The sequence below is a fragment of the Cuculus canorus genome, chromosome 9 (assembly GCF_017976375.1).
Source record: "Cuculus canorus isolate bCucCan1 chromosome 9, bCucCan1.pri, whole genome shotgun sequence".
In the NCBI taxonomy this organism is placed as follows: domain Eukaryota; kingdom Metazoa; phylum Chordata; class Aves; order Cuculiformes; family Cuculidae; genus Cuculus; species Cuculus canorus.
Genome location: NC_071409.1, coordinates 6,991,141 through 7,017,386, shown reverse-complemented (window position 1 = coordinate 7,017,386; position 26,246 = coordinate 6,991,141). Strand labels below are relative to the sequence as shown.

Here is a 26,246-nt window from a genome sequence, read left to right as displayed (position 1 = left end):
GCCGCTGGCTCTATAAACGCCCGGCACCGCCGCGTGTTGGTCGAGCCGCGCGGTGCAACGGCTGCGGGTCCAACGGCCGCGGGAGCCGGGCGGGAGGTGAGCGGACAAACGGACACGGGGAGGGGGGCGAACGGCCACACGGACACGAGGGGGAACGGACAGACACCACCCCTCCCCTCCCTCGGGGGGGCTGCGGGCAGCGAAGCTCCCACGCTGCCGTCCCCCGGCGTTCTCCCGGGCGCTCCGCGGCGCCTGTTGCGGCTGCCCCGGGTTTCCCGGCGCGGGGCTCCTCTCGCTGCCGGAGCCGGGGGGGGCTCCTTGCCCAGCAGAACGCGTCTGCGGGCTGGTGGCGCTCCGCCTGTCCCCGCTGCCAGCGGCTCCGTCCCGCAGCCTCAGTGTTGTCCGACAGCCTTAAACCCGGGAGCTGCTGCTTCGTTAGTGTCTCCTTGTGCTGCAGCAAATAGCTGAGTGGTGTTTAAGCAGCTGAGCTCTTCCCCTTTCGCTCTCCCGTACAGCTCTTTCGGGGGTGCTGTGCCATTGGAACGGGGCTGGGGCGCTGCTGGTGGCACCCGGCGGCTGTCGAAGGAGGGGACCGCTTAGTTGAAGCTCTTATTATCTTGGAGTGTGCTTTACAAACGGAGTTCTGGGAGGATTTGGAAATCCTCACTCCACTCTTTTCATCTCATGCGTCGAATGGTGTTTAGTATCTCGGCTCAATGTCGTGCAGAGCCGGAGGATCTTCAGAGGGAAATGCTAACAATTAGGTGTTAAAAATGCCAGATTTCCTTTCAAACTTGAGAATGGCTGCTTATGGGTGGGAGGCCTCGGTGTGACTGAGTTCTCTCCCCCTTTCTCATGCCTGCATGCGATTCCGAAACGTGGTTTGGGTTTTGTGGTTTTAATTGCATTCTTGGGCAACTTCCTGAAAGAAAACCTGGTAGCCTGATTATTTTTTTTTTCTCATTGCACTGAGAAATGACTTCCTCTTCTCCCTTCACTTTCTCTTCTGTGAGCATTTAGTAATGTCTTCCTGCAAGAATTTGTTAGGAACCTGGATTTGTGGGGACTGTTCACCGAACATCCGTAGGTGTAAGCAGCTGTGCTGTCGTGGAGCTTTGGAAAAGGGGAGAAGCTCCAGGAACCCACGAGCAAAGCAAAAAGCACGTCTGCCTAGCGATGAGATAAGTCTTTCAAGTGTGCAAGGTGGAAATCAACACAAATAAAAAGGCTGGATGATTGAGTAGATTGTTTCAGATCCGTATAAGATCTGCTAGCCTGGGATTATATTTAGTGGGGTGGGATGAAACGTGTAAGAATTGCAGCCGTTTAGCGCAGAAGTAAACTTTGAGTAATGGATGCTGGTCTACAGCTTCTTTAAAATGATGGACAAGTTGTATGTCAGACCAGGTGTCAGCAGATTTTGTCAGTGCTCTTAAGATGCAGAAAAGCTGCTTATTGGGACCTTACCGTTGCATCTTCTACCCTAGGTATCGGGATGTTATAGAAACTCCTCTCTGCTTTAGATAGTGATGAGACCATCGCCACAGTGAACTGTCTATATATAGTTCACCGCCTCCCACATGAGGCAGATACAAACTCATGCCAGTGCGGAAAAGAAAACAGAAATCTGCAGTGGCTTTTGTCTCAAGGTGTATACCGAAGTGTTGAAGCTTGTGTTTGGTGTTGTCATTGACAACCAGGAGAATAGCACGTCTTAGCAGCATACGGAGACTTTTAGTGTGGGGCTCTGAATTGCACAGGCAGAAATGTGTTCCAGTCCTAAAGCTTCTTAACAGCGTACTGTTAGGCAGAGAAATGTCAAGCAGTGAGCCCACTGAGTTGCACTAGACATTTTTAGACTAGATTGAAGTGTGTATGTGTGTGTATAAATATAAAAATAACCAGCTTGCTTTATTGCTAGGAATTAAAATGGGCACGTGTATAAATTGTGTGCCCTTAAGTTCAAAGGAAGCTCTGGCTAGAGATTTGTCTTGCTTTGGTGGTGATGGGCTTGGTATCTACCTGGCTCACGCAGCTGCTTGTGGCTTTTGATTCTTGCTAGGCAACTGCGATGCTCTCGCCTGAAAAAGCTGAGGCTCCGTGGAAGGCTTTTCTTGGAAGCTGGGGTTAAGGTTGTCTGGACCGCTCAGATTACTTAATCACAAGAATGCATGAGAAGAACATGCTTTTGTAATATTAATTAGGGGGAAATCCATCCTAATCATCAAAACACTTCCAGTTAGTTGGTCTGTTGACTGGATTCTACTATTCTTTAGGGTCAGAGGTTTTATACGTGGGAAGACAGGGAAAAGATGGATTAATCATCACTAAGCTGTGAAGTGTTGCTGGATGCTGTCAGCTTTGCGTGCCTCTGGGCATCCTCCCAATTGCCCATGACATAACATACAAATCATGTTTTACAGCAAAATGCTAGCCTATAAGTACCATGTAATTCAGTGCACCTATACTAACCATAAACAACTTTAGGATAAGAAGAGTGGTAGGAAGAATTGCCTCTTTTTAGCTTTGGAGGGCAGGTAGCGTAGAGTAGCCAATCGCCTACCTCTGAATTTAAGGCTAACAGTGTAGATTAGAGACTATGAAAAACATGTATATACATGTGTGTATTTTATTAAAGTAAGTAGTATCTCTGTATGAAAATATAAGAAAGCTGAATATGTGCAACCATCTACATGTTTAGGTGTCTCCTCTACATGATGGGTGGGAGGAGACCAGGAAGATGCAAATGAAGGTGGTAGCGTTCTACAATTGTAGCTATGTTTAGGCTGGCAGGCTATGGGAGGAAGCTGTCCTGTTTTCTCCTTTTTCCCTGTCTCCTCTCTAGTATTAGAACCTAGTTCACTACTCAACTACGTGTGCAACCTGTGCAAGCACACAGAACATCACTGCTGAAGTTGGAGCCAGTGATCATGGACAGGAAGAGGATGGGGCAATTCTAGTGGCAATGCTAGTAGGAGCTATAGTTTCTTGTCCTGGACTTGAAGTTGTCTCTCCTTGAGCAGTGTCTGTGGAAACGTGCGTTTTAGCAGCTGCTGTATCTTGTCTGTGATCTGGTGTTCACCTTTAATAGCCAGAAGGAGGCTTTTGCTTGTATTTCCCATCTGAAATCAGGATGTGACTCATGCTGGGGTCTGATTAATACGCCACAAAACAGTTTATGTATGAAAGCATATTCATCTTAAAGATTGATCTTCCCATGGTGGAAATCTCCATCTTGCTGACCATACTCAGCAACATGATGTAAGCCACATGTCTCAGGCAGCATCCTGTTCTCTCCCTGGGCTTCAGAAACAGTGTCCCAAAATTCTTTTTAGTGTCTCAGGAGCAGGAGAGCAATAGTGGAAGGCATCAAGACTGATTACCAGAGTTCTGAACGGAACACCCCGCTCAAGGCTGTATGTACTGGCCTCAGCATGCAGGTAGAAACTGGGAGAAATATTAGTTGCCAACAGACTCCAAGCTACAGTTGTAAATCACTGTGGGGTCTCCAGCAGCAGTATTGAAAAATGTTGGTACATTTTTGCTCTCTTAGTTCAACTGTTGTGCAAATTGTGTGCATTCAAGTTCATCAGCTGTGTAGCTTTGACCAAGCTTTGTTTTCTTCAGTGCTTTTTTTATTATTTAGCAGCTTGAAACATCTATTCCAGCAGAAGGGCATGTTGTGGTATTCAGTGATGTTCCTCACTGCTTCTGAGGAGGCCACGTCACCTGCTCTGAACTGCAAGTTTCTGTTGACCAGAGATTGTGATTGAGTTTTGAGGTTCCTTGTTTGGTTTCAATAGGAGAGGGGTAGGCTCTGGCTCTGGCAAGTTACAGGTACAAAGAACAAGAGGAGAACTGGACACACCTCTAACTTTACTTTTCCATTCCGTTTTCTTCTTATTTTACATCTCTAAGCAATCTAAGAAAGCCTGTGTAGAAGTTGGTGGATTTATCTGTCAGCTAAATGGCTCCATCTTGCTCTGTGCCTTCCTTTTCCAGAAGGAGCAGTTCATGCAGCTTTCTCAGCAATGAAGCTCCAGCTGCTCTGGCAGCTCAGCTTAAGAGGCTGCTTTCCCAGCTAATTGTCTGCTTCCTCTCTTGAGGTTCGTCATCTGCATTACTGAAATAGCGATGGACTGTGCGGAGGCTTCTCAGCCAACACAGCTCACAACTCAGCCCACAAACTTTCAAGATGAACTGAATCAGATGGTTTAATACACCAGGTCATGACCTGCTCTTTGAGGATACTTCTGTGTAGTTCATATTCAGTTGTCCGTTTTTTTTCTAGTGAAGTTTAGGTCTTGTCTTTTCATACACCTGTAGTAAAGCCAGTGGGATTAATTGGAAGGGAGGTCAGGTTGCTGAAAAGTGTTTTCTTAAATACAAGTCTTCTAAATAGCTGTTAATTCTGTTATTAACTGGTTAGTGTAAGTCTTCTTGCAGATGACTGAGGAGGTGTCTATCTAAGTATACACTTAGGGTGCAGTGCTTCATTCCTGCATCCTTGCTGGATGCGGTTCCTGCATACTTAGAGCATCTGTGACTTCTGATGCTGTTGTGGTTGGCTTGTTCTGCTTCTGAAGCTGGAGGAGGAAGAGATAAATGTGTCTATAGGCTGTAAAGAAAAATGTGTAAACATCCCTGTCTTATTTGCTTAACTTTCAGGCTAGTTCTGAAGTGGTTGAGAAAAGGCTGCTAGAAAACTAGTAGCTGATGTTGCTGTGAGCCTAAGCCTAAGTTTCACCAATGCTGTCCTAGAGATAAAACCAGAAATTTATTTTCTATCTGACATATTAATAACTTTAATCCTTGGCTACATTACATTGAGTTACATTTGCTATCTACTACTTCAGATGAGAACAAGTTTTCCAAAGTCACTTGAAACTTGCAAATAGGAAGCTATTGACTGTAAATGTTGTACAGCATGATTAATCAATAAATAAAAGGCTAGTTGCCTATCACTGCAGATCTCCAACTGCAGGTGAAGTAAATGGTTAGAACAGTGTTCCTGGTATCTCTCAAGTCAGATGGTAGTATTCCCTAGATAGAATGCTTTCAGATTCAATCCTTGGATATCAATGAGTTTGTGTGAGTCCATGTTCTTATAAAAGCTCTTATTATGAGCAGAGAATACTGGAGTTGTTCCAATTGATTTTTATGGTGAAATGAGTGTATCAAATACAACTGAGTAACTTTATGGTAGTGCCGATGCTGTAGTGCTGTAGCCATGCCTACTTGTAGGAGGAAGAATAAGTAAAAAGTTAGTAATATTGAATTACTTATTTTATGTGATGTTTCTTAAAGGCCACTTGGAAGACTGACAGCTTGACTTTTACTTCTTACCAGCTGAGCTTCCTTAACCAAAGCACGTATAGGCTTTGGTTAGTTACCATGTGGCTGGTACATCCTGCCAGCTCTCTTAGCTTCCCAGGAGTGTAAAAATATTATTGCTGTATAGAAAACCTTATTTTCAGTTGTGCTGCAAACCCAGATTGAACTATAAGGTGTAGAATGATAGGAACTGGAGTTCGTAGGGTATTGCATAATAGGAAATACAAGTGCCTCTTTTGTAGAATAAACTAAACCTGAAAAGTGTAGAATCTGACGGCAAACAGTAATGTCATCCACTCTGCAGCAACTTGTATGCCTTGTCAAAGCTCTACTGAAATTTTAATTACTAGTTTGAAGACTTGATTCGAGGTCTTCAGCTTTCATTATTTATTACAAAGATTTTTTTGCTTGACAGTTCTTTAGGTCTGTGTGTTACAAGTATCAGTACCTTAACCCTTCTGAAGAAGGATGTGTGCTGGGAAGTTCTTGATGTCCAATCTGCTCCAAGCACAGCTCTCCATGCAGTCTCAAAGTGGCCGTGGAGCCATCTCCAGAAGGCTGTCTCTGCTCTCCCAGCCTGGTATGTGCTGGAGATGGGACACGTGCCACTGGCCAGCAAGTGGAAGTTTCCCTGGGGAGAGAAGAAACAAGTTTCACTTTGTGGAGGTGTAGAGACACAAGAGTCCTGACATCGGATGAGTCCTGCAACAAGTGGAAATGGATAAGGGTGCTGGGTTTGCCTTTAATATCCTTTGAGGAAGAAAAGAAGGTCAAATACTACAACAGAAGTGGGGCTTCAGGTAAAGGTTGTGGTGGGGAACCTGAGTGGGTAAGACACCAGCTGCTGTTAGTCCAGCACCTTGTGGAGTTACTTCATAACCTGGTCCTTATGCAGCCGATTGCCAGAGACTTAATACCCTGTACCTTATTAATGGGAGCTTACGATCCTGTAGGCTTGCCTTTGGCTCTTAATGAGACTATACTTGCATAACGAGCATTGCTAATGTACAGTAAATGTGGGAACTGTGGTTCCACAAAGCGTTTCTTCCACAAAAACTTAAAAAAGGGTCTGGGTTATGAACCTGCTGATAAGTTTTAGGCAAGTGCTTTGATCATTGAACAATCCTTCCCTCTGCTGGGGTGAATGGAGAGCAAGAGGGTATAGCTTCACTGCCTTGTTGTGAAACACTACTGTGCTGCATCGTTTTGGGAAACTGGTTCTGCAGCATTAGTCATGACGGGCTGACTGTCCCATGCTGCTTCTTCATTATGTTAAAATAACCACGTTGCATAAAGAACTTAAGAGCAACAAAACTACTTCTTTTATTAAAGGGGCACCAGTAAATTAAAAACATAATTCTCTTTAATCTTCCTGATACTGCAAGACTTGCTATTAGATCTTGGAGAAAGCAGTGGAAACTGATTTAAATACCAGAATAAATATCATGTGGAGACTTTAATAATATTTGTTGAGCCGTCTGTAATGGGAAAACACAGATGAAATTTGAAAACTGTGGTAGAACTGTGAAGTCCCAGAATCATCTTCATGAGCCCCCTGCCCTGTGGTGTCAGCAAACTGTATTTGCCTCATGAAGAAGAGCTCAAGTTGGCTTTTTGAATTGTATGTAAGTGAGAGATGGAACGTAAAGCGCATGATACATAAACGCTTGTCTGTGTCCTTGAAACTTTGAATAGTGCCTGTGTAGTTGTTGTATGGTTACAACTGAGTGGTGAAATCAAAAGCTGCCTCTAGTCAGCTTTACAAAGACCTGGTTTACACCATCCAGTGAACTACCGTGCACCACCGCCAAATCGAGAAGACATTGGTTAGAAAATCCATCGCCCTTATGAAGAGGAGATATTAGTCACGAGACCGCAGAATTTAAATGGAGCTTGCCTGTCCGTTCATGCTAAATCATAGAATGAGTTCATTTGGAAGGGACGTTCAAGCCCATCCAGTTCCATCCCCCTGCCATGGGCAGGGACACCTCCCACTGGACCAGACTGCTCAAGGCCGCATCCAACCTAGTCCTGAACACCTCCGGGCATGGGGCAGCCACAGCTTCCCTGGGCAACCTGGACCAGTGCCTCACCACTCTCATTGTGAAGAATTTCTGCCTAATGTCTAATCTCAGTCTTCCCCTTTCCAATTTAAAGCCATTCCCCATCATCCTATCACTCTGTGCCCTTGTAAAAAGTCCCTCCCCAGCTTTCCTGGAGCTTCTTCAGGTATTGGAAGGTTGCTATAAGGTCTCCCTGGAGCCTTCTGTTCTCCAGGCTGAACAACCCCAACTCTCTCCGCCTGTCAAAATGAAAACTCCCAAGAAGCGATGGCCAGGACTCTTTGTGAGGAAGCACTAAACTCTTTAGTTTCTGCTCCTGTGGGAGCTGTGCTTGGACAGAGAGATGGTTCCTGTCTGGGGCCAGCCGGTTTTATCAGCTGGTGCTCTGCTGGGAAATTCCCCCTTGGCAGGGGAGGCTGGTTGGACACGGCTAAAAAAGGTGTTCCAGGTGGAGATGGTCTGTCCTGAGGCAAACCCAAATGCTTTATCAAACTGAGGGAATTAAAATGGCAGAGAAAGATATCAGGTTGAGAGAGGAAAGCTCTAGAACCAGTGCCATGTTTTTTGTAGTTGTGTGCAGCATTGGCTCTGGTGCCTGAAGTCAGTCCAGTGTCTTAACTTACAAAGCATTTTCTAACAAACCCTTCCAGCTTATCTCTCTACAATTCATGTTTATCTCATGTTGACAGGGACTTGCTCCTCTTCAGAGCAATGTAAGTACTGAGCTATTTAAAAGCACTTAAAAGGTAGCGGTCATCCTTTCTTATTAATACTGTGCAGATACTGAACCTTCCAGATGTTGAGTAATCAAAGACTGTTTTGTTGTGTTAGATATTTTGTGTGACCTGACTCATTGATATAACATGGCTTTTGTTTTTGTATCTGTGGGGGTTCTCATCACTGCTTTAAAGCTGGAAGCACTGGAAAGAGTTGTTCGACAAAAGAGAAGAATCGGTATTCAAGCTGTACCAGAAAACCTGGAGGAAGATGAAACACTTCAGTTTGGTTGTGCGGACTAAGCCACTTCTGAATTCTCCTGCATTCAGACCATGGGTCTTGCTGCTTCAGACCCGAAAGCGTGGTTAGATGTAGCGGAGGCCAAGCACGACAGCATAGGGTAAGGAGAGGCCAAGGAGAGGATACTGAAAGTGAAGGCTTTGATATACAAGAGGTTTAAGAGTTGTGAATGCTTGAGAGGAGGAAAGGAGAAGCCTGCTGACAGGCTTTTTAATACGCTACCAAGTGTGCATCATCTGGAAAGCAAGACCCCGCTTAGGACCTTCCCATTGCAACCAGAGTGGTTTCATTGCTTTGGAGAAACAATTGCTGTGTACTCAGCCAGTTCCTTAAATGCTGTTAACAAGTTTGGTTGAATATTTATTCAGTTCCTGCTGGAGAGAGTTAGTTAAATGCCTGAAGTGAAACTGCTTTCTCTGAGCTCACGTCAGTCGAAATAAGACTTTTAAATTAGTAGCACAGATGGCACTGACAAAAAAACTTTGACTTCTCAAACTTTAAGAAATCCCCAAATGTTTGTCCGAGGGCAGGTTTCTCTGGGCACGCAGGCTACCCAGTGCCTGCCACGGGAGCCCTTTAGCTTTTAGGGTCCAATACAGTGAGACCAGCAATGCTGCAAGGCTCTTTCTCTTTTTTTTTTTTTCAATCTGTTTTGCTGCACTTGGTGCTGTTTTGGTTACAGCTATTCACAGAAGTGAAGTTTGGTGTCTAAACTTCCTTATACTTGATATGTCGACAAAGAAACTGCAGAATCCATCGTGCAGCTTCAAGAATGAGCCTTGTGGGTTGTACTTTATTGCTGCTGAAGTCAGGCTTCAAAATAAACAACTTGGAGGTGTCTCATAGGATACTGACATACATGCATACTGTACTTAGTGCAGTCAGTATAGATAACTAAAAAGCTGTGTACGATTCACTGTTTCATCCTCTATTCACTTCAAAGTATTCTTCAGGCTCTTTGGGACAGGTCTTTTCTCCTACTTGCATTTCAAATCTGCGTATGTTTCCAGCTCATGTTTCTGTCTCTGATCTTGAACCAAACTAAGTTCTCCATTTCCTCTCGGGAAGAGTGCAGCAGCTCTGTCTGGCTCTCTGAAGATGAAGTCCTTCCTAAGCTAGTTGTTTCCTGTAGGAGGATCTCCATGCTCAGCAGTTTTTTGTGCCTGGGGCTGAAGACGTAACTTCTGCTCCACCAAATACCTTTCTAGATCCAGATCAAAAAGTCTGTATTAGTGTAACTTTGCTTTTGTACCAAGTGTTCTGTAAATGCAGGCCAAAAGCATCATGTCCTCTTGACATAAATACTTCCATAATAGCTTCAGCCAAAAGCTTCAACTATGTGTTATGTGGGTCATGTAGATAGCTGTGCCTAGTGAGTTGAGTACACTGCCTACTACGTATGAGGGTTAGGGTTTGCAACACTGGCTGGAGGCTGAGGTCACCTAGACATTGGTAGCCTGAAGACATTTCATCACCTATCATGGAACATTACTAAACTACTAGAGCAGATGATGCACTGCGGTGTTTCCTCTCCTGCCTTCCCTAAGCTGCATGCCTCAGTGGACCATTTATCTAAAAATGGCTTAAACTAGGCTTTGCAGTGAGATATGGGTAGTAACTACTAATTTAGCCTGGTGTACAGAACTAGGTATGGTGCTGTTTGCTGAGGCAGGTGGAGTAATGGAGTTTTTGGTACGCTTGCTGCGAACAAGACATCCCTCATACAACTCAGTGCATAACACTGTCATCTGTTTTGTTCAGAAGCTTTAGCATTAGAGTTATAAACTGGATGTAAATAAATTAAATTTGGGGTTTGGTTTCTGGTATTCTCTAATTGCATTTCTTCGGGTCAGTGTCAGTATGGCTGTTGTCTCTTTAGAAGTTTAAGTTGTGGAATGTTCTTCCTAGGAGTTCTTAGTCTAAGAAGTGGGCAGCCTACCTTTAAGAGGGTTCTTTTTTAGTCCAACATCTTTCAAAAGCCCACATATATGCAAATGAATTTGCCTATACATCTTCCTCCTCATCAGTTAACTTTACAAAGACATAAAGGTCGTAGGCAAAGAAGTGCCTAGGTTGTATTTTTGCTTGGCTTTCTGAAGCATTGGATTCAAATTTAACTATCACTAAGTTTTTAGCTTCAAAGTTATGAAAGCTTGTTGAAAGCTTGCTGGTATTCTGTATAGCAGGTCAACTGTTTTCCATCTTACACATCCTACATCCTTTTGGATTTTGTTTGCCTTGCACTGTTCTTAAGCTGTTTCTTTCTTTCAGGATATGCAAATACAGTTCTTGTTACTGAACTCCATGGAAGTTGAGTATTTTGAAATCCACACTAGAAGCATTAATAACACAAATGCGACTTTTGCTTGGAGATTAAATTAGCTCCTCAGTTCGCTGGTTAAGCTATGCAGTGGACAAGGCAGGCTGAGAAGTGGCTGCTCTGTAGCTAATGCTGATGAACTAGTTTTCTCTTTCCCTTATTCTATCAATAAACTTATTCTGTTTAATGAATAGGTATTTGCTAGTGTTTGTCCTCTAAAACGGAGACCAATGTGCCTTAAAAGTGTAGCAGGAGGGCGAGACTGAGCAAGCACAGAGGCCTCTGGGGAAATTGGATGCAGCGGGTAGAAGTTTTCTCCCTGAAACAAAAAAAAAGCAAGAATGAAGTCACGTAGCAGTGGCTTTGGGAGCAGAGTCAGGTTGTTTTGACAAGGCTTCACACGTGTCATGGGGAGAACGCAAAGCTATTGGGAGCTGTCACCCCGAGTCTCATAGGGGTTGTCAGCAGTGAAGGAGAAAACTTGGGACCCACGATATACCCTGGCAAAGGCAAAGAAGAGAACAGTGCCTGACCTCAGTGAGACTTGTGCAGAGGCAATGCCTAAATGGCAATGAAGCATTGTTTTATAAGGTTTCGTAGAAGTGTCACTCCTGTCTCTGTCCTCATACTTCTGGCAATGTAACGTGTCAAGGGTAGATATGCTCAAAATAGCCCAATATCTCCTGGTTTTCAAATTACAGCTCAAAATGTGTGCCCCGACTGTATTATCTGTCCCTGGTCTCCATAACTACACGGAACAGGCTTCATTGCACCAATGCTAACTGGCTGCTTGCTTCTAAGTACATACACTAAAAATCTCTGATAGTTGTGGGGTTTGTGGCAGCTTTTTGTTTGTTTTTTTTTTTTTGGCCAAGGTATTTAGGTAAAGGTGAAATTTTGGTTAATATTGGGATTAAGAATTTTTGTTTAAATCTACTCTTGGGTCCCCTCATAGGGAGAAGAGATCATCACCAAACCACCAAAGAAAAACCCTTAAAACAGAAACTTAGCATCTCTTGGAGTGACAAGGCGCGCTTGCTTCCTGCAAGGCAGGATTGCCATCAGCGTAGAGCTGCTGCCTGGGAAAGAGGGGAGCCTTCCCCCAGGGAATGCAGGAAGGATATGGATCTCTTAGAGCGAGTCCAGAAAATGATAGGAGAGCTGGAGCACTTCCCCTATGAGGAAAGGCTGAGAGATTTGGGGTTGTTCAGCTTAGAGAAGGCTCTGGGGAGACCTTAGAGCAACCTTCCAGTATTTAGAGGGAGGCCTATAGGAAAGCAAGGGAGGTGCTCTTTATCAGAGAGTGCAAGGATAAGACAAGAGGGCACAGTTTTAAGATGAAAGAGGGGAGATTTAGATTAGATTTTAGGAAGAATTTTTTTTCCTGTGAGGGTAGGAAGGCAGTGGCACAGGTTGGCTGGTAAAGTCATAGCTGCCCCATGCCTGCAGGTGTTCAAGGCCAGGTTGGATGGGGACTTGAGCAACCTGATCCAGTGGGAGGTGTCCCTGCCCATGGTAGGGGGGTGGAACTAGATGCATTTCTAAGTCCCTTCCAGCCCAAACCATTCTACGAATAAAGAACCTGGACATCTCAGGTGGCTGGTTTGTGTTAGTATCAAAGAACTCTTTAAGAATATTCATTAACACTTTAAAAAAGAAACACCAAACAACTAATGCAAGTTTGCTTTCCTTGTCAGGCTGCTGGTCCTTCCTACTGCTTCTGGTTGCAGCCAGTAGTATGGGGTGCAGGACAAAGCTAGGATGTGACTCGCATAATCTGCTTCAGGGGGATCAGATGGTGTTCGGATTTTCCCCCTGCAGGTTTCAGCTGCAGCCAGCCAAGTCCATGTAGTGCTCAGATTAAGCTTGAGAAGAGCCACTTGATGACTGGTATGAAGCTCCTCTGGAAGGAATTGCACTTCAGTGGCTCTAAAAAAAATAATAAAGGAGATTATTAAGTTGGTAGGAAAGACTTAATGAGTGGGTGGGCTGTTAACCTGTTTCATAGGACAGCCTTTTCACTTTTTCTTGCATAACTGTCCAACAGGTTCCTCTTATCACAGCTATACCAACAGTTGGGTTGGGGGAGAAAGATGTCTCAACTCCTGCCTTATTTCATGTTCAGCATTTGGTTGTTTCTGCGCTGCAATGACAAACTTTGAAGCCGATTCTGTCCCCTGAAATGGTGCAGAAGAAAGTGGAAATGCTGTATTTGTTACTTTCAAGTGTGTTAGCACAGTTAAAGTACATGCTATTAAAAGATGATTAAATGAATCTGTACAAACACCAGCTGGTTTTCTGGTAATGAAGTGCTCCAGCATGGTTTGAACTTGGCAGCGTAGGTAGGCTGTGCGATGGCACAGCTCCTTGGTGCAGTACGCCCTTTCGTGCGAGTGGGAGGCACTGTGAAATAACGCCTCAGCCAAAATGCTTGCCCTGCCTGGATGCAGCATCTCCGCTGGCCTCCAGCTCAGGGTTGCTGGAGCCAGAAGAGCGAGTGTGCAGTGCTGAGGGCTCAAGGGGAGGGAGGAGAGACCTATTTTTTTTTTTTTGAGGTTTGCATGTGGTATGCAAATTACATTTTAATCAGCTGTATACTTTCTACAGCCTGATTAGCCGTTGGTGAGGCATGGAATCAGGTGGCTCCTCAGGGTGTTTGAGACTAACACCTAAGCATGCTCTTGGAGTCAGCGCGGTGGGGGAGCAGGCTTGCTTGCTGGTCTGAAAATGGAAATCAGGACTGCTCAACTTTGCAACTGAGATGGAGTTGTTTAAAATAAAAATATGGTGGTTGAACCTCTCAAAGGTGAGCAAGGAACCTAATTTAATGAAATAAGAGATTATTGCATGACTATTCCTCCAAGTATCTATTTGCTCTGAAAAAAAAACAAACCCCAAGGATTGAATCATAGAATATCCTGAGTTGGAAGGGACCCACAAGGGTCAAGTCCAGCTCCTGCCCATGAATAGGACAGCCCCAGCATTCACACTGTGTGTCCAAGGGTTGGCCAAATGCTTCTGGAATATTGCCAGGGTTGATGCTGTGACTGCTTCCGCAGGGAGCTGTTCCAGTGCTCCACCACACTCCAGGTGAAGAACCTTTTCCTAATATCCAACCTAAACCTCACTGGACTGAATTACACTTCCATGAGGAGGAAATACAGCCTAGTATTTACATTACCCAGTTTTTAACGTTTGTGCTTGGCTCTCTAATCAGTTGCTGAGAGGTCCTGAACAAGCTGTTGCTGCTGCTGCTTGTGCCTCAGTTCCTCGGAAGTCATGGCTGTAGTAGTCCCGAGTACTGTTAGATCTGCAGAGAAGATTAGCCCATTTTGAATTTGAACATCCTCCTGTACTTATTAGCTGCTGAATTTTCTTCAATGGAAAAGTACAGGCTAAAATACAACCTTAACCTTGCATTTTAAAATCTAGAAGTCTTCTGCTATATGCCCATCATGGAAAATGACAGTTATGCAGCTAGCTGATTATTCTAGGCAGGTGTAAATTCCCGCAACAGAAGGTCTGTTTGCATATGTATACGTGCTTCTGTTCACTGCAGAAAATGATCTATAAAATGTACGGTGCATCACATCTTAGTGGGTGAGGACCGTACCATGAGGCTTCTTAGCACTAATTTATCCTAAAGGGCAATTTGAAAAGAAAGACAAGACTCTGTTTAACTGAAACACAACTGACTGAATTTGTGTGTGGTGGGAGGTAGTCTCCCAGTTTGGTGGCTTTTGTCCAGTTGTATAGTAGTTGTCAGCTAGCTATTTCATAGTTCTCTGCTTCTGGAAACACCTAGACCCAAAACAGTGGTAGTGGTAAAATCATGGAATGGCTGGGGTTAGAAGGGACCTTCAAGCCCATCCAGTTCTAACCCCCTGCCATGGGCCAGGGACACCTCCCGCTGGATTAGGCTGTTGGAAGCCCCATCCAACCTGGCCTTGAACACCTCCAGGGATGGGGCAGCCTTGACTTCTCTCGGCAACCTGGGCCAGTGCCTCACTACCCTCAGAGGAAAATTATTTCTTCCTAAGATCTCATCTACATCTCCCCTCTTTCTGTGTAAAACCCTTCCCCTTTATCCCTGCACTTATCCCTCCCCAGCTTTCCTGTAGCCCCTTTCAGTACCGGAATGCTGCTCTAAGGTCTCCCTGGAGCCTTCTCTTCTTCAGGTTGAACAACCCCAACTCACTCAGCCTGACATTAATGTAGATATAGGTTCCATTGCCAGAGTTCTGTCAATGGTGTGTAGAGCATGTGCAAGACTTGCCTGCTCTTTAGGTAAATAAGAATTAAAGTTGAAAATAAAAATGCTGTATTTGCTAAATCTGACTCAATTTTCCTGTCCTCTTCTCTTACAGGTGTCTCTAGCCAGAAACCATGAACTGGAACTTCCCACTCATCTTTGTTCTTGGGACTTTAGCATCTGTATATTCCCAGTTCGGCTTTCACCCTCTGGAGGAACTTAGCTCTGATGTTGGAATCCAAGTCTTCAATCAGATAGTGAAAGCTAAGCCTCAAGACAATGTTGTTGTTTCTCCTCATGGGATTGCATCGGTGCTGGGAGTGTTGCAGCTGGGTGCTGACGGCAAGACAAAGAAGCAGCTGACAACTATGATGAGATACAGCGTAAATGGTCAGTGATTCCTAAGGTGGTTTTGGGTGTTTTGTCAGAATCTTCGTGCTGGTTTGAGGTGCATAACTGTGGTAGATTGCATTGTGCACCAATTAACTCCGTTTACCAAAGCACAAAATGGACACGCTTTGAAGCTAATTGGCAATTTAAGTATGGATATGTACATATACTTGAACTGGCTGATAAGCAACTTTGTTAATGGTTTCAGGGTCCTGGCTAGAACTGCTTTTGTCCTTGCAAAATTGGTTTTCCAGAGCAGTGTGGACAGTAGTCCAGTGCCAGCGCCATGCAGAAAGGCTGCAGTACCCCATTTCAGGCTGCAGTACCCCATTTCAGGCTGTACTGAACGGCCCTTAATGTATGTGCCACTCCTTAGGTAACAAGGCAAGAGAATCTTGCTTGTCACCACATTGGAAGCAATACAAGCTCAAACTATACACTTGGTAGTTTCACTTGGATGCACTTCAGCTGTGTTCATTTGTGTTTCTGCTGTCAAGATCCTTGAATCTGCTTGTAGAGTCCTCTTCTTGGAGCACCTGTTTCTGCTTATCTATGTGCCTGATGCTGAATGCATTGGTGTTTACCTTCCTCTGCCAATGTCTGCCTGTCAAGAGAGCGTAGGCTGAAGGTTCTTGCTGTTCTTCACTTTGCATGCTATGTATTTTTTGTGAGGGTTTGCCAGCAAGGCTTAACATCTTAGTGCTAGCATTTTGCCTTCCTTCCAGGAATAGGAAACCCTCCAAAAGGTAAGTGCATATTTGAGCAGTATTGTCACGTAATGTGTTGTCCTGTCTTCATTTGCTTTGCTGTTTTGGTTCTGGGTTTAAAGTACAGCAAAATGATTTGTCAGCTTAAGATCTAAATGTTGTAGAATGAAATCTCTTCATGGGATAATTGACTTGAGGAACATTCGAATGCTTAAAATAAGTACTTGCAAAAATTTTAAAGCATTATATCAACTAATTTTACTTGGCCTGAGACTTTCTAATCCCAATTGTGAGATACAGAGGTTCTCAAACTCCTTAGAAGGTAGGCAGTACCTTGTTACAGAGACTCGGTATGGGGTGCTACCTATCTCTTTGCACAGATCTCCTCTGCTTTTGTTCATGATTGCCTTACAGTCCTTTGGCAACTACAGCAACTGCTTCTTTGGGAAGGTAATAGTTGGAAAGTATTTAATGTATATTTAGCTGTCTTTTAATGCAATTTAGCAGCTGGAAGCAAAGAGGAGAGCCAGCGTCATGAGACCAGCCAGCTCTCCCCGGACCACAAGCAAGTGCTCCGTGGACCACCAGTGGTCCACAGGATACAGTTTGAGAACCTCTGTTATGGTATGTTCTCCAAAAGAATTTGCCCATGGTGTTGGAGAGTGCACATGTAGAAATCCATACAAATGGTACTGTTAAAGCACTCAAACAGCAAAGCCATCTGAGGCTTTTTCTTATATGCAGCTGAAAGAATAACTCTGAACTAATTTATTCCCTTCGTATCTCTACCACAAGCTTGTCTACACAAGGAAGCAGTCTGGAAGGGTTTCTACCTAAATTTTATCAGGAAACAGAGGGAGTCCATTAATAACTGCTGTAAAAACAGCCACACGAGGACCTTGTTCAATATAATGGTTGAACATGAAGTTTCTTGCTTGGCAATAGCTTCCCTGTGTAGACAAGCACTCCTTCATAAGTCATAACAACAAGAAGAACTGGGTATGGTGAACATAGCAGTTCTTCTGTGCTGCCATATGCCTTCTCTCATATACAGTGAAGGAGCGAGCAAGCATTTGATACGAGCTGCTTTCAGGTCCTAAGAATCTTGACTGTAAGCACTGGAACCTACTGGTTTCCCTTTCTTGTTTTTAAAAGCAAGTTCCTGTGTGAAAGGATTGACCCATGCTTATAGCTGATTTATGCCAGGAGACCTAGTCTTTAAGGAAACTAAGATTTTACTTTGAACCTTTGTTGAAGAAGTCTTCACAGCTTCCTTTATTCTTCAGTAAATGGAAAGGAAGGATGGTGATAAAACAACCTTTTCTTTGCACTCTGAGATTCAAGACCATCTGCATGATCCTGCAGACCTGTTGGCTCTTGAGTGAACAGGCTGAGACCTCAACTGTGTCACTGTCGCAGAACTGACAGGCGACCTGGATTTCTATGGTATGAAATACATTTTGGAACAGTCTGTTTTGTGGAAGAGTGTGGTTAGTAGCTCCATCCCAAGACTTGAACCTCAATATTATCCCAGGCATTCTGACCAGACAGCTAGAGAGGGCAGCAAGCATCACAGTGAAAACCACGTTTTTGCTGCGAAACCATAGCAGATGAAAGATCTGAAATTGATGTTTTGGAAAGCCTCTTGGAATGCCTGCTTTGGTCTCCTTTTCTAGTCCAGCACTTAAAATGTGTCATCCTTCGTGTCATTAATAGTTGCATATAAAGTAACTGTTCATCATCTTACTCTAAATTAAACTTGCTGTTCTTTCCAACTAGGAGTTGGTAAAGCCTTAAAGAAGATAAACAAGCTCATAGTCTCAAAAAAGAATAAAGACATTGTTACAATTGCTAATGCAGTGTTTGCAAAGAGTGGCTTTAAAATGGAAGTGCCTTTTGTTACAAGGAACAAAGAGGTGTTTCAGTGCAGTGTCAACAGCGTGGACTTTGAGGACCCAAAGGCAGCATGTGATTCCATCAACCAGTGGGTGAAAAATGAAACAAGGGGTGAGTATTAGCGAGTGCTTTTTGTGCAGGATAGTGTCTGAGACATCTCAGATTCATTGAAAATACGGGGGAAAGATGAGATGAGGGTTGGGGTAGAAAAAGCTGTGCCTTCTAACTGAGAACTGTCCTTAAGCTAGCATTTTTAGAGCTGATGAGCCAGGAATCTTCAGGCCCACTACCCAGCAGATGTGTCTGTCTCGTGGCTTCAGGGATTGGCTATAGTGTCTGTCTGTCTGCATGTGGGGTTGGGGCGATTCTGCTGTTCTCAGCCTTCATACAAATGATGAGAAATCCAAGCAGAGTTCTGTTGGAGCTAAGCTTTCTCAAACATAACAGATGCTTTCAAGCAACTCGCACATTTGACTCTGTGAAAGAAACTTGTGGAAAGCTGTAGAGCAGTTCATCTTTTGGTTTTATTGCCCTTGCAAGATATGGCAGTGTTCTTAGGAGTCATATTTAGTGGAGGATTCTTAATTAATCCTGTCTTGACAGAACTACTCGTGCTTCAAGCCGCTTGGCATCTGGTTGTCAAGCTTGCATGTGCTAAAGACAGAGATCATGCTCCACAACATGTTCATAGTCTAGGTGAACTGTGTTTTGTATCTCTTGGAGTTAAAAACAGTGCCTCCTGGATGTGAGGAGCATGTTGTTAACGATGTTGGATGTGGTATTTGTGAAATGAGGCTGTCAAATTCTTTCTCTACCACATCACTAGCTTTGCATAGCAGTGTTGCAAGCAGTGTGTGAATGGGAAGTGCTTCAGCTGAAACTGTTACCGTTGTAACATCCCTAGTTTGAGACTTAGATCTGCTCACATGCTGGAAAGGGTAAGGCACTGTTAGTTATAACATCAGTCTATCTATTAGCAAGATGTATTTGCTTTATATTTTTTTTTAATTTTTTTTTTACTTTTTGACCAAGAATACTGTTAGCTTTAAGAACCTCAAATATATTGCCCTCTGAGGAGCTGGCGTACTCACAGAACAAGAGGCCTAAAGTAATATGTGCTTTAGGTTCTTAATATTGGCCAGCATTCTGACAGCAAATAATTAGACAATCTTTATTTCTTCTAGGTATGATCGATCAGGTTGTAACACCAGATGATATTGGCAGCAGTTTGACTAGGCTGGTTCTAGTAAATGCTGTGTATTTCAAGGGCTTATGGAAATCACGATTTCGACCTCAAAATACAAAGAAACGCCCTTTTTATGGAGCTGATGGGAAGACCTACCAAGTTCCGATGCTATCCCAGTTATCTATCTTCCACTGTGGTAAGCTCAATAACTCCCAGTACCACCAGCAATGGTTGTAACGTTTGATCTTTTCCTTCTAACTGAACAAAAGTTTGCTGTACCTGTGGTGTTTAATGTTGGTGCTTATTGTAGCTGGTGTGGGAGGTTGTGTTACAGAGGTGTCCCACACTGGCACTGCTGATGTATGGCTGAGCTTGCTGTGCAAGGTATTTAACAGTTGCTTAAGGTTGAATACTCTGCCAAATTGCCTGCCTTATCCTGTAGCCTTCAAAAAGGAAAATCTGAAGTACTCAAACTGAGAACTTTGTGTGTTACTGAAACATGACAGTAAGAAGAAATCCTTATTTTTTAAGAGGTGAGAATAAAGGAAAACTGCCAACAGAAACAGAACCCTGAGGTTCATCTGGTGATGAGCTGTGTAGGAAAGAGATTGATTCTACTCCAATCTGTGTTTTACTGTATGTTAAAGAAAGGGGACTTGCACAGCCCCCACTCCCGTGGGAGCCAAAGGAGCACCAGAGTTAGTTTGTTGGCTGTATCTTTCAAGGTGTGAAGCTGCTTTTCAAATTTAAATGTAGTCGCAAGTGAAAAGAAGTTCAGCAGGTTCAGCCAGACTTCCACTGGAGACTCTCAGAGCTGACAGGCAGTTCATGTGACTCACCGTATACTTCAGAGCTTCGGTGTTGCAGCCCTGTGGGGATTTTATTGCTCAAAGTGATAATAACAGTAATGCGGTGTTAATAACAGTCTTGCTAAAACCCATCTGAAGTTATCTTAAAGGCTCTTGACTTTTGATTCTGATGCTGGTTAAAAACTCCATAATGCTGGTGTATGTTTAAGCTAGAAAAGGGTTTGAGGCCAGAAAGGAACAAGGGAAATCTTGCTGAGTTAGGACTCCTTGTAGGTAAGGTATCTCTGGATAACCTTACACAAGGCTTCTATCTTATTTATGCTTGCAATGGGATGTTTAAAAGTTTAAATTTGTTAAGCATCTTATTCCCATCAGTTGACTGCCATGCGAGGGCAGGCTGGAACAGGTCCAGAGGAGGCCATGGAGATCATCAGAGGGCTGGAGCATCTCTGCTGTCAGCACAGGCTGAGAGAGTTTGAGTTGTTCAGCCCGGAGAAGAGAAAGCTCCATGGAGACCTTAGAGCAGCTTCCAGTATTGAAAGGGGCTACAGGAAAGTTGGGGAGGGGCTCTCGATCAGGGAGTGCAGGGACAGGACGAGGGGTAACAGGTTTAAGCAGAAAGAGGGGAGATTTAGATGAGATAGTAATAAGAAATATTTTTCTGTGAGGGTGGTGATGCAGCGTCACAGGTTGCCCAGAGAAACGGTAGCTGCCCCATCCGTGAAGGTGTTCAAGACCAGGTTGGATGGGGCTTGGAGCAACCTGATCCAGTGGGTGATGTCCCTGCCCGTAGCGGGGGGTTTGCGACTGGATGAGCTTTAAGGTCCTTCCAACCCAAACCATTCTATAGTTCAGTGATTCTGTAACTGTGCAGATGAACTCTCCTCCTGTTTGTGCCTCACTGATAATGATCATAGCACAAAACGGAGCAGGAATGTAGTATTTCAGTGTTAGGCAGTTTACCTTCTGTTACTGTTCTGATGCATGAAAACAGTATTTTGATCTGTAGGCCATAGTCTGAGAACCACTGCTGTAATAAAAGGAAATAATCAAACTGCCAGGCTTGACACAGTTGCTGCAAAATCAGTGCAGTGCTGCCAGATTTCTAGCAGTCTGAGCTCAGTTAAAGTTGCGTGGCCCTGGCAACAAGATTAAATTTCTAATGAAGATGTAGATTTTCAGCTTGGGCTGACAAGTGCAGACTTACATGAAGGAAGGAGAAAGATAATAAGATCTTATTGCTATCCAAAAACTTTCCCAGAAACCCTGTCTGTAGTTAAGCTGACAAGTTTTCACTTGAAATCCTAGAAAAAGCATTTGCTTTGCAGTTTCATGCCAGAAATCCCACGGTAGCCAAAGGGAACTTGGAGGAGGAGAGGGTTGCTCAGAGACAGTCTTCTCAGCACTTGCTGTAAGTCACAGCGGTGTTGCTATCTCACTCCTTCTCATCTAATTGGCCTCCTGCACTGCCTCAAAGTGGCTGTTCTCCACTACCTTGAAGGACTTAAGGATCTCATTAGGAAGCAGGCCTATTAAGCAAGAAAATTAAGTAAACGCCTCAAACAGGAGTTCTTCCAATAACTCTTGGAGGGAAAAAGTGCTTGTCTACCAGATCTCTTTAGTCTGGAAAGATAGCCTGCTGCTTTTTCTTGCTTTTTGTTTCTCTGCTCAGTCAGTTCTGGTACAGCCAAGATCTGAAGCAGAGATCTGGCTCATTCACAGAGTTGGTGATTTTTAACGTAACTGATTTATGAATCCAGGCTGATGACATTTGGGAAACAGTATGCATATCAAAGTCAAATGATTATTTACTTCATATTGTCATCCTGTCTATGTATTTCATCAAACTAGCATCTGATCAGACCCCATGCCACTTCTGAAGGTTGCCTAGCAGGAAGGCAGGCAGTCTGTGACTCTTTAGAGTCAGTTTTAAGATGTGGGCAAAGCTTTCCTAAGAGACTTTTGTAGCAGTTTGTGTCTAAAGGTAAAGTAGAGATTTAATGCTGTAAGAACTATGGCTCATTAGCTTTGCTTGTTTTCTAGGCACTGCGAGTACTCCAAACGAGCTGTGGTATAATATCATTGAGTTGCCGTACCATGGTGAAATGATAAGCATGTTGATTGCTCTGCCGACAGAAAGCACAACACCACTCTCTGCTATCATTCCCCACATCAGCACAAAAACAATAGAAAGCTGGATGGCAACCATGGTAGCAAGAAGAGTGCAGGTTATTTTACCGAAGTAAGTACTAATGTAATCCATTCTTCCTTCAGGGAATGTTTTCAGAGTGGTGTGTGTGTCTCCTCTGATGCAGGAGAAACAGGGCACTTAGGGCATGTTACCTGCGTGATACCGATACATTTTTTTGTTTGTTCTGACTAGATTTACAGCAGTAGTAGAAACAGACTTAAAGGACCCTCTGCAAGCACTTGGGATTACAGATATGTTTGACGAGTCAAAGGCAAACTTTGCAAAAATAACAAGTAAGTTGCTGTTGTTTTTTTGTTTTTTTTTTTAATTCACGGTGATCTTCATTCATAGTTTCAGGCACTGAATAAAGCTCTGTTTTACCACCCCAGTTGCCTGTTTTATCTTGAATAAGTGTTATCATGATGCTGAAGCAAAGTTCTATTCTTTAGCCAGCCAAGCATGACTGCTTGCTTCTACTGAATGCAGCAGTGTCTTTTTTCCCCTTGTCTTGCTTTATAGCACTAGATCATGTTGGTCAGCTTCTTAAGATTTCGTATTACAAACTGAGGGTCTTGAGCATTGTCTAAAATCTATGGCAGGACTTCGAACAATACCATTCTGTAGACAGTAACAAATACTGCAACTGCATTATTTAACTTTCCCCTGAAACATGTGTTTAATGACTTAAATTTTCTTGAGCTCTAGGAAGGCTCAAGGGCTAAATTCCTAGTTTCAGGAACTGGACCAAACTGGAGCTGTAAATGTTAGTATATGAAAGTGTGGCAAAGACATCTTTGAACTCGTGGCTCTAAAATGTGATTTTATTTCTGTTCTCTGTTTCCATTAAGCTCCTGATAGCTTCTACAGGGAGCTGCAACAAAAAAGCCTGACTTGTGTTGGCTGAATTTGAAAACAAATTCCTGTGTTGCGTTGAAAGCAAGGTGTCTTGCTAAGTGCTTTTTTCGCCCGAGATTGAGATAAATGGGAGCGTCGCTGAAATTCAGATAGCGTATTTTTGTTTAATTCAAACTAAAAATGCAAATGAACATTTCTAGCATATACCATCAAATAAGGAAACCTAGTAAATGGTGAGGAGGAAGATGGGGAATAACCTATTTTTTGTAGTTAAAAACTTAACGACTGTGTTCAGAGACATTGCAGTAGTGTTCTTCACTGCAACTTCAGGATTGTAGCAGCTTTTATCATTCTTAGCCATGCTAGCGTAGCTCTAGCTGCATGGTGCTTCAGGGCTCTTGCAATTAGTTTTACTAAAAGCGGTGTTCTCCTTGGGTTTTTCAGGAACAGAAGGTCTTCATGTATCTCATATTTTGCAAAAGACAAAAATCGAAGTCAGTGAAGATGGAACCAAAGCTTCTGCAGCAACAAGTAAGCGACTGTACTAATAACTGTGTCAGACTTGGGAAAACACTATTAGAAGGCTGTAGCACTAAGCAGGGAGAGCCTGCTTTGAGATGTTTGCAGGAATGTGCTCTGACTTCAGATCAGTTGATGGATATTATATAATTTCTCTGGAAAATCCCAACTTGCCAATATTGATCAGACCATTGCTATACTCCAAGAAATCTAAACAGGCTTACTTTAGAGAAATGTCTTCTGATAGCTAACACTTTGGCCACCAATGTAATATTCCTGGCTATCTAGGTGGCAAAGAGGACAGCTTGAGCTGCTACACCCTTTGTGTGACACCCCAAGACTTCTTTCCAGTTTTGTGTCTTGTGTTGTCTTTTTAGTGTGTTTGCTGTACCATAGTAATGTGACCTTTGTGGTTGTAACTGGCCAGGTTGGTAGGTTTTAGGCATTTATCTCTTCCTGTGCAAGATTCTAGCTTACACCGGGAAAACGCACTTTAATAGAGTATATAATGTGTTGTGGTACTTGCTTTATCTAACTTAAAACCTTATCTTTCTTCCAAGCTGCAATTTTAATAGCCAGGTCATCCCCTCCTTGGTTCATAGTAGACAGGCCGTTTGTATTTTTCATCCGGCACAATCCTACAGGTAAGTAGCATTTTTATGTGCATTTTTGCGTAGAAGTTGAACATCAGCTATGCAAGAGAAACAAAAGAAGTTTGGAGCTACTGAATAACTATTGGTTTTATTTAAAAAAAAAAACCTGCGAGTATATTTTTATGCCTTTAATATGAGATTATTTTATTTGAAATACAACTCAGAACAGGAAGAAATTAGTGCTGGCTGCCAAGTTAATTGAAACAAGCATTGCAAGTTCCTGGGTACAAAAGAACAGTCTTTAATACTCATAGTTCCTCTGAGTGGAAAGGAAATAACTCTTACTGGTAGCGTATTGGTGAATAGGACCCAGGTTGCTGAGGGACAGTAAAATAGTGCTCGGGCAAAGGCCATAATAGGAGCTTCAGAGAATCTAGGGTGTTGTTCCTGCCAGAAGTGAGTGTTCAAACGCAGTGATCGTGGTTTTTTTGCAGTATGGGCTGACTTCTCTTGAGCAGAGCTGCCCCAGTGCTTTGAATAACTCATCTAGTTCTTGCAGTGACATGTGGATGATGGATATGCTAGTTAGTAGGGAACAAGATGCAGCTGCCAGCACCGGGGGAAGAGTAGGCTCCTGGCAGCAGTCCCCATCCCGAGGCTCCAGAGAACATCAACAGAACTGTGTGTCTCTAGAAATAAGAGCTGGCCATCTATCCAAACAGATGCTGCCCTGGGCTCACAAACTTGAGAGAGGCTACACAGGCTGATGAGGTAGCTCGGCTGTGCTCTGTGGACTTGAGGCTTTCATGGAAAAGTTTAACTCTATTTCCAGACTCTGGTAATCCTTGTTTTCACTTCTTCCCTCAGGTACAATCTTGTTTATGGGACAAATAAACAAACCTTGAATGTGGAAAAGACTTTCTTCAAGAAGTAAACGGACACTAGTGACACACCCGTGTTCTGTTAAATATTTTGTACACTACTCTGACTTCACTCAAGAGCTACTTTTAACCACTGGCTAGGTTTTGAAACAGGAGTCAACATAGTTCTGGCTTTGTGGGGAAAAGTACAGATTGAAAACTACAGTATCTCTTCAAAATGTCTAAAAGATTCTCTAAACTACTGAATGGTTACCTATGCTAATAAACTTTTCTGTATCTACTAAGAATTTTGTGTATGGCTTTTGTGAGAGGATTTTAACAGAGAATGAGAAGTGCTTCTATTAATGTTGGTTTCTTCTAGTGTGTGGAAAAGGTCTAATTTTGTAGATGCTGCCTATCAAGATTACTTTGGGGTCTTGAAACCTGGATATTCTTCGTAGAAATAGATTAAAAGTTCTAGCAATTTTTATTTTATATAGTGCATGTATCGCTGAGAGTTTAGCTAATGTGGTGTTAAATACACATCGCATTGTCCTGTCTTATTGTAATGTAAACTTGTCATTGCTAGTATACACTTTCTATTGGATTTAAATTTTATATTTGTTTTTGTACAAAGGAAAAATAAAACTGCATTATGAACAGTCAGTGTTGTGGATCATGGATGTGCTGATGGGTATTTGGGTACAGAGCTCCGTGAAGTACTTGTTTGAGGCTTCCTTCTAAGGAAGGTGAAAGAGGAGTGGGTTAGTGAGATTTTTTTTTTTTATTGTATGGAGATGTTTTGGATTTTACTGCCTGCTGCTATTTACTCTTTTTCTGCTGAAGTCATTCTGCTGTGGATGAATTATCCGCAGATTCAGTATCTGAAGAGAAAAACTGCTGTGTGAGGACATCTCTGTGCCCATCCGGGGCCTTTCCTGCTCCCTGTGGTGTAGGTTATAGCCACGTTTCCATGTCTTCAGCCCCTTGCAGGACTCTCCTGAGCACAAAACTCTTCAAAACATGAGCAGTAAATCCCTTTGGCTTGTCACAGACGGTTTTGTTTGCTATCGTGTTGTATTGCTTCTGTGACAACCGAGGGAGTTGAATGGGGAAGGTGGTAGATCTTTGATATTAGCTGCTTCTCTTAAGGGGACACTTGCAGTGAGAGGAGGCTGCTGATGGTAGCCTGCAGAGAGGAATTCCTGCTGTGTTCGACACTCGGCCCTGGTGTAAGTAGATAAATATTGCATG

The 26,246-nt window shown here is 43.3% G+C and overlaps 1 protein-coding gene across 3 annotated transcripts; it reads left to right on the top strand.

Annotated features, from left to right (window-relative positions):
- On the top strand, positions 1-25,660 carry SERPINE2 (serpin family E member 2). Of its 3 annotated transcripts, none has more exons than XM_054074834.1 (10): positions 1-96; positions 15,102-15,376; positions 16,591-16,707; positions 17,863-18,090; positions 19,164-19,361; positions 22,018-22,216; positions 22,358-22,458; positions 23,465-23,551; positions 24,100-24,183; positions 25,000-25,660. In XM_054074834.1, the coding sequence occupies exons 2-10, from the start codon at positions 15,121-15,123 to the stop codon at positions 25,035-25,037; spliced, it is 1,308 nt and encodes a 435-aa protein (XP_053930809.1). In that variant the 5' UTR covers positions 1-96; positions 15,102-15,120; the 3' UTR covers positions 25,038-25,660. The 3 variants fall into 3 exon arrangements, with proteins under 3 accessions (XP_053930809.1, XP_053930808.1, XP_053930810.1); XM_054074833.1 differs by having other exon boundaries at positions 16,588-16,707; XM_054074835.1 differs by lacking the exon at positions 16,591-16,707 and having other exon boundaries at positions 25,000-25,658.
- The last annotated feature ends 586 nt before the right edge of the window (positions 25,661-26,246 follow it).

Bases quoted from the DNA above. Each gene is read 5' to 3' on its own strand.
- SERPINE2 (XM_054074833.1), top strand. From the start codon at position 15,121: ATGAACTGGAACTTCCCACTCATCTTTGTTCTTGGGACTTTAGCATCT. The intron at 22,459-23,464 runs GTAAGTTGCTGT...TGGGTTTTTCAG, and splicing joins AAACTTTGCAAAAATAACAA to GAACAGAAGGTCTTCATGTA. The intron at 24,184-24,999 runs GTAAGTAGCATT...TTCTTCCCTCAG, and splicing joins CATCCGGCACAATCCTACAG to GTACAATCTTGTTTATGGGA.